The 8,253-nt window shown below is 47.7% G+C and overlaps 1 protein-coding gene across 2 annotated transcripts; it reads left to right on the top strand.

Annotated features, from left to right (window-relative positions):
• Window positions 1-1,850: 1,850 nt before the first annotated feature.
• FICD (FIC domain protein adenylyltransferase) lies at window positions 1,851-7,937 on the top strand. 2 transcript variants are annotated; one of them, XM_037816752.1, is made up of 3 exons: window positions 1,851-1,924; window positions 3,492-3,849; window positions 5,065-7,937. In XM_037816752.1, exons 2-3 carry the CDS (start codon window positions 3,549-3,551, stop codon window positions 6,138-6,140), a joined length of 1,377 nt encoding a protein of 458 aa, XP_037672680.1. In that variant the 5' UTR covers window positions 1,851-1,924; window positions 3,492-3,548; the 3' UTR covers window positions 6,141-7,937. The 2 variants fall into 2 exon arrangements, with proteins under 2 accessions (XP_037672680.1, XP_037672679.1); XM_037816751.1 differs by lacking the exon at window positions 1,851-1,924 and having other exon boundaries at window positions 1,966-3,849.
• Window positions 7,938-8,253: the final 316 nt, after the last annotated feature.

Genomic DNA, 8,253 nt, shown 5'->3' with positions numbered 1-8,253 from the left:
CAGGAAATCTTGTACATTGTTGGTGGTAATGTTAAATGATGCAGATGCTGTGGAAAACAGTTTGGCAATTCCTCAGAAAGTTGAACATAGAATTATCATATAACTGAGCAATCCTATTTCTGGGTATATAACACAAAGAACTGAAAACAGTGACTTATGCAAGTATTTGTACACCAATGTTCATAGCAGCACTTGTCACAATAGCTAAAAAGTGGAAGCAATCCAAGTCTCCATCAAGAGGTGAATGGATAAATAAAATCTGGCATATACATACAATGGACTATTATTCAGCCATAAAAAAGGAATGAAGTTCTGATACATGCTTTTCCAACATGGATGATCCTTGGAGACATCATGATGAGTAAAATGAGCCAGACAAAAAAGGGATAAATATCATATGATCTCACTGATATGAAACACCTAGAAGAAGCAAATTCATAGAGACAAAGATTATAGGAGCCAGGGTGAGAGGTGAATGGGGAGTTTTTGCTTTATAGGACAGAGTTTCTGTTTGGGGTGATGAAAAATCTTGGTAATAGACGGTGCTGATGGTAGCACAATATTGTGCATGTGATTAATACCACTGAAATGAAGACTTAAAAGTGGTTACAATGGGGAAATTTTGGGTTATATGCATTTTACCACAATAAAAATCTTAAAAAAGAAGATGATGGATGACCTACACAAAGGCATTGGGGCCTCTCTCCCCAGTTTGGAGGAACCTGCAGCTGTTAACACTCTCTTTGGGGAATAACAAATAAAGCAGCAATGACTTGGTGCCTTTTATAAAAAATAATTGTAACAGCTGATACTTACCAAGTGTTTGCTCTGTGCCAGACAGGTAGGAGAATCTCACTTCACACACACAAAAATCCTATGAGGAGGTACTGCCATCACATTATCCCCATTTTACAGAAAAGCAAACGGGATCAGGGGTTCCAGTCACTTCCTGAATGTTAAGTCAGCCTGCAGGTAACTTTGAACCAAGGGCTGGGTGGCTTCCACGGTGAAACCCATCACGACCGTCTGCTGGAGGTCAGATCTCAAAACCCCTTTGGCAAAATACCGAGCTTGCGGGCAAAGGTGAGGTGGGTCGTTTGTTCCCATTTTACAGATGGAGAAACTGAGGCTCAGAAAAACTTGCCCAAGCTGAAGCAGAGAGTTAAGTGACAAAGCCTGAACCTGTGCTGCTAACCTCTTAAAGCTTAGCGTTTCCTGAGCACGTCTCTGAGTGTTCAGTTTCCGTATTTGTGGCCTAAGATGCTGGCTTCAGCTCTCTGCTTCAAGGGAAAATCTCTTCTCTCTCTGGGAGGATGCAAATAAAAGATGAAGGGCTAAAAGAGACAGAAAATGTGAGAGAAACGGAAAAGAAGATGGCAAACCGGTAGCCTAGGGTGGCGGCTAAGAACAGGGGCTGCGAAGTCAAGCTGACTAACAGGGTAGAGTTCCTCATCTTACTGCTGAGGAAACTGAGGCACATGAGGCAGCCCCGAGAGAAAGCCTGAGAGGAAGGCAGCATTACTCGGCGCCATGAGGGCGAACGTCCGGGCCCCTCGCCCAGCGCGCCACAAACTCTCACCAGCACGCCACTTAGCGCACCCGCTACTCCCGCCAGTCGCCCAGGCCCCGCCCCTTCCCCTGCTATTGTCTGCCGCGGGCACGAGACTGACGCAAGACGCAGCCAATGGGAGTGGCCCACGGCGCGTCTATCCCCGGGAAGCAGACCCCAACGCGAGAACCCGGAAATGCGGGGGACGGACAAGTGGAGACAGCCAATCCGCCGCTACGAGAGCAGCGGGCTAGCCAATGGCGAGTGGAGAAGGGCAGGGCCAGAGGGCCAGCTGCGAAGCTGGTCCTGGGAGCCGGCGACCGCAGAACCTGCGAGCGCGGGGAAGGCGGCGGGAGGCTCTGGTAGCCGCGCGCGGTGAGGAGGGGGCAATCCGAGGGGCTCGGGAGGAGCGAGCCTTCGGGGGGGCCCGGAAAGGGGCGGCTCCACAGAGTGACCTTAGAGCAGTCCCCTCGCCTCTCTGGGTCTCAGTTTTCCCCTTCCTAGGGTAGAGTGGGTGAGACAGCCGGGCTTCCCAGAACGCATCCCTTCCCCCCCACCCTCCCGCGACATCTACGAACTCCTGTCTTGCCTTTAACGTCTTTTGGAGGAGCTTCCCTCGGGAAACCCGCCCAGGACACCTCTTCCATCCCCTCCACAGCACGCCTAACGTACCCCATTTAGAGCGCACACCAAGCCATTTCAGGCGTGAGCTCAGGCTCACTCTAAGCCCTGAAAGATCAGGGATCTAATCAGTCTTGGATCTTGGAGACCCAGCACCAGATGCACCCAGAGCAAGCCCTACCTAGGGACCTCTGGACGCCGACACACCAGGGTTTCATTCCCGACACCACCTGTGCCTTAGTTTCCCTCGTCTGTAAAATGGAGCTGGGGTAGTACTCCTTTCATAGAGTGGAGTGAAGATGAAATGAGATAGTATCTAGCACTCAGCACACCACAGTTGCCCAATAAATGGTGATTGTTGGCACAATGGTACTTGGATACATGACCTCTGTGCTCCCTCTGCCAGCCCCAGACATATGCCTGTAGTCAGGCAGAGGGGACAGCTGGTGGCCAGGGGCCCACAGATACCTTTTGTGGTGCCCGGTATGTCTGACCTAGGTGGGATCCCTGCTGGAGAGGTCAAAAAAGGAGGGCCAGAGAGGTCAGCTGATTTGACTGAAGTCACACAGCTTGGCGTCCTGCTGGCTGAATATCAGGGTGAGGGTACTGAAAGGAGGCAATCCAGTGTGGCAATAAATTAGGCCCCCAATAGTTTTGCTTATTGAAGGATGGTCCTTAGAACAACCCTGGCTGGTTTCCGTGTGTGTGTGTGTGTGTGGCAATAAATTAGGCCCCCAATAGTTTTGCTTATTGAAGGATGGTCCTTAGAATAACCCTGGCTGGTTTCCGTGTGTGTGTGTGTGTGTGTGTGTGTGTCTGTTGTATCCCAAACCCCCAGTATTTGGGGTCACAGGCCACAAAGATTTGTAATGAAGGGGGGATGCTTAGAGCCATGGGTTACTGAGATCAAGTCCTAAGCAAGGCTGATGCTTACTCACTGGTGACTTTGGGCAAGGGATTTCACCCCTCTGAGATGGGATGATAATGGCACCAGCTCCTTGGGTTACTGTTGAAAACTGTAAGAGATAACACATGTGGGATGCTTAGCAATTAGCACAGGGCCTTTGGCATACAGTAAGTGATCCATAAATGTTGAGCAGCAACTTTACTTTTTTATGGAGTCCACATGCCCCAGTGGTGGCACCAGTCCTTCCAGGCTGACCCACCCACATGTACACACCCCCAATCCACCGCCCCAGTCTCTCCAGTAAAGTAAGCAGCATGCATGGTCTCCAAGCCCATCTCCCCAACTGTAGTCAGAAACGTCCTGAACGTGTCCGTTTTTCTGCCTCATTTCCAACAACTCTGGCTTGCCTTGCAGATCCCATTTCTCTCAGTTGATGGTGGACATGTGCCAGGGGCCCACCCCTGAGTCCAGATGACACTCATGTCAATGGCTTCAGTGATGGCGGTCACTGAACCGAAATGGGTCTCAGTGTGGGGCCGCTTCCTCTGGGTGACACTGCTAAGCATGGTGCTGGGATCCCTGCTGGCCCTGCTGCTACCGCTGGGGGCCGTGGAGGAGCAGTGCTTGGCCATGCTCAAAGGCTTCTACCTGCTCAGGAGCAAATTGGACAGGGCGCAGCATGTCATCACCAAGTGCACCAGCCCATCCACAGAGCTCAGTGTCACCTCCAGGGACGCAGGGCTGCTGGTGGCCAGGAACAAGGCCTCTCCAGGTAAGAAAGACTGGCCATATCTCCTCACTGCTTGTTAATTCGACAGACATTTATAGAGTGCCTTCTGTATGCAGGGCACAGGGCATTACATGAACAAGTCAGCCCTGCACTCCCAGCCTAGACAAGCAGACAGGTGACTGTGATACAGTACATGGCTGCAACAGGGCAGCACAAGAGGCCCTGGGTGTACACCAGGAAGGATTCCTGGAGAAGGGAATGCCTGAGCCAAGACAGCATTGGTAGGAGTGAGTAAAGGGAAAGGACATGAGGGAAGAGTGCTCCAGGCAAAAAGAACAGCATCCAGGAGACCAAAGGATAAGAGTGAGCCTGGGATATTTGAGGAACTAAAAGAAGAGTTGAGTATGTGTAGCTGACAGTCAGTGAGGGGGTGGCCAAGACAGGGCCGAGGAGACAGACAGCAGCTAGAGTTTCTCTCCTTCGGCATTATCGACATTTAGAGTCTGAGAATTCTTTGTGGTGGGGGGCTGTCCTGCATTGTAGGATGTTTACCAGCATCCCTGATGTCTACCCACTAGATGCCAATACCACCCAGCCCGGTGTGACAACCAAAAAGGTCTCCAGTCATTGCCCTCAGTTGGAGCACCATCACCCCCAGTTTTGAACCACTGGGTTAAAAGAATTAAATGAACAGTCCAGGTATTGAAGCACCATTGACTAGCCACAGTGGGGAGCTGCTAATAACCCCTAGGCCTGAAGAGGCAGGAGAAGGGACCAGCATCACCAGACTGGGTGAGAACTGGAAAGGTAGCTATCGGAGAAGCCTCCTGCCAGGCACTGTAGCCATAGAGGAACCCAGCCACTCACAACTGCAGCGCAGTAGGGAGAGTACCAGGGGAATAAATGTCTGGATTTCTCTCTCCTCTCCACCCCAGGCTTCTGCCTATGTCTCCTCCCATTGGCCATATGCAGTCAGAAGCCAGGGGCAAAGGAGCCCAGGGGGTGCCTCCCAGGGTACAGAGACTAGGGGCAAACAGACAATGGGGCCCTGAGAAACAAAGTATTAATAACAAAGTGTTAATAACATACAGTGGCCCCAAAGAGCACATACAGTCTGGCTGGATGAGCTTCCTGAAGCCGGGGCTCTGGCTGATCATCATGGTCTTCCCAGAGAGACCAACAATGGTGACAACTCTCTTAAATGTCCTTTGCCCACCCCCTGCCCTCCCTGATGATGCTTCCTTGGCTCTCTTCCAGCCAGTAAGTTGGAGGCCAAAGCAGCTTTGAACCAAGCCCTGGAAATGAAACGTCAGGGCAAGCGGAAAAAAGCCCACAAGCTCTTCTTACATGCCCTCAGGATGGACCCAGACTTCGTAGACGCACTCAACGAATTTGGCATCTTCTCAGAGGAAGACAAGGACATCATCCAGGCAGATTACTTGTACACCAGGGCGTTAACCATCTCGCCCTACAACGAGAAAGCGCTGGTCAATCGGGATCGGACACTGCCCCTCGTGGAGGAGATCGACCAGAGGTATTTCAGCATCATCGACAGTAAAGTGAAAAAGATCATGTCCATCCCCAAGGGGAACTCTGCGCTCCGCAGAGTCATGGAGGAAACATACTACCACCACATCTACCACACAGTCGCAATCGAAGGCAACACCCTCACCCTCTCAGAAATCAGGCACATCCTCGAGACCCGCTATGCTGTGCCCGGGAAGAGCTTGGAGGAACAGAATGAGGTCATTGGCATGCACGCGGCCATGAAGTACGTGAACACAACCCTGGTTTCCCGCATAGGGTCCGTCACCATCAGCGATGTGTTGGAGATCCACAGACGGGTGCTGGGTTATGTAGACCCAGTGGAAGCCGGCAGATTTCGAACAACACAAGTCCTCGTTGGACACCATGTCCCTCCCCACCCTCAGGATGTGGAAAAGCAAATGCAAGAGTTCGTACAGTGGCTCAACTCTGAGGATGCCATGAATCTACACCCAGTTGAATTTGCAGCCTTAGCCCACTATAAACTAGTTTACATCCACCCGTTCATTGACGGCAATGGAAGGACTTCACGCCTGCTGATGAACCTCATCCTGATGCAGGCGGGCTACCCGCCCATCACCATCCGCAAGGAGCAGAGGTCCGAGTATTACCACGTACTGGAAGTTGCCAATGAAGGTGATGTGAGGCCGTTCATTCGCTTCATTGCCAAGTGTACTGAATCCACCCTTGACACCCTAATTTTCGCCACAACTGAGTACTCAGTGGCGCTGCCAGAAGCCAAACCCAACCATTCCGGGTTCAAGGAGACACTTCTTATGAAGCCCTAACTCAAAATGTGCCCTTGTTGACAAGGGGTGTCCTGAAAAAAATCAAAAGAAACTTAGGATTTCCAGAAACCTTGAAACCTAGTTGTCTCTCAAAGTAAAAGAACTTAAACATTCTTTAACTCCAAATGTTTTTGGTTTTAGTTAGAAAAGAAAAAAAAAAAAAAAAAAAAACTAAATTATTAAGCCTTGTCTCTATAATTTATAATTCAGCCAAGTTATTTATTTTCCTCTTTTGAGCAAGGTTATGCTGTTGTGATGTTTGTTATGTCTGTGCTGTGGGCCACTATTTAGCCTGGTGGTCCCAGCATGCTTGAGCATAAATGCTCCTTGTGTGACCAGAACTTAAGGTTCTGGAGCAGAATTTGCACTAAGGTCAGGGAGAGAGGCCAGGAGCCATGGGTCGAGGCCCAAGAACGCCATAGGAAGAACTCCTCCGAGTCTCTCTCAAACTGACTGAGAGGTTCTGTGACTTTAACTGGGTAATCAGCACTCCTGGGAGAACCCTTTCCAAGTTTTGATAAATGATTGAAAGCTTGCTTTCTTACAGGTTTTTGCTCCCCTGCAAAGAGATTAGTATTGTGACTAATTTTTACTGGTAGAGCAAACTTTTGAGGTATGAAAATAAAGTAAATGTTGACAACATTTCTAGTTAGATACCTTGCTTGTTTCCAGGAACACTCTGAGCCATAGATATTTTGCAGTTAGTACCAGAGGCAGTTATTTCTCCAAGTCAAGACTATTTTTCTCAGTAAGAATAGGGGAGTGGCCAGCTTGGTTCCCTTTGTGGATCGAAGCTTCTCTTGCCTAAGTTGCAACAACTCAGACCAGCCTAAAAGTATCTGAGTTTATCACCCAACAACTGAATCATGCTGCAAATAGGGTATTGTGCAAGTTAAGTAGGCAGGTGTCCCCTTACTCCCCACTCTCCGGTTTTCTATAGGTAGGTGTAAAAGAATACATCTGAGGAAAGATGCCACATCAGTATTGAAGCAGCATTTTTGATAATGTATTAGTGTCAGTTTCTACTGAAACAAGTAAAAACATTTGACCACAACCAGTACATGTCCCTTTTGCTGTGCAGTTTTTATCCACTTATTGACCCAACTCCCACTTCCCTCAGATTAACTGTTCAACTTCCCCAGGGGGAGCCAGAATAGATTGCCTTAGAGTGGCCTTATTTTTCTAGCAGCTTATAAAACAATCAAGTATGTTGCATGTAATGAGGACACGTTTCCATTTTATGGGAGCTCTTTTTCAATCATAAATGGCACAGATGCCAACTCGACTGCTGCTATTTTGAGTCAAAATGGCCAGAAATCACTGGGTTACTTTCCCAGTGACAGAACCTGTGATGTTTAACATTGTTACTATATTTTGTCCATTTGAATGATGGCAAATATATACAAAGTGTTGTCTCTTTGATTTGAGAATTCAGTTCATGATAGTAATGGGGGCACTAATGTAGCAAGTATTTATACAGTTATTCAGTTGTTTAATTAGCACAGTCATTTTCTGAAAAGTTAAGAAAAATAAGTAAAAAGATGTATGAAGTGGCCCCAGGTAGAAGATTTATTCAAACCTTTATAAAAATGTTTTCATACTTATATAGTGCCATAGGAAATTTCTTAAACCTTAACTTTTCTACAGTCTTGATTTTATAAGCACAACAAGGAAGCCTGACGAAGTGCTTGCTTTGTACTGTAGAACAAGAGAAATCTGCACTTTAGCTATATGTGAAAGATGTTATTTTAACAAATTATTGATTCTAATAAAGTATTTTATTACAGAAATGCCTGAGATTTTGTTGTCTTATTCAAGAGATGTTTCTACTTTTCAAAGGATTGGAGGGGGGATTCTTTCAGAACCTTAACCCTATTCTTTATATTGTTGTGGGAGAGGAACACATAAAAAATGGTAATTTCAATAGAAAAGCGAGACAGAACTAGTTAGAAAAGCAGCCTGATAGGGATGAATTACTGGCTTTTTCATTGAGATGCTAATAAATGAAATGGTTTTTCATGTTTCTATTTACCATCAGTTCTTGATTTTCTGAATAGAACATACACACACATTCCTGAAAATCCATTTCTAGAACAATCCAATATCCCAAACT

Source organism: Choloepus didactylus, chromosome 23 (genome assembly GCF_015220235.1).
Source record: "Choloepus didactylus isolate mChoDid1 chromosome 23, mChoDid1.pri, whole genome shotgun sequence".
NCBI lineage: Eukaryota > Metazoa > Chordata > Mammalia > Pilosa > Megalonychidae > Choloepus > Choloepus didactylus.
This window is presented reverse-complemented; position numbering and strand designations above follow the sequence as displayed.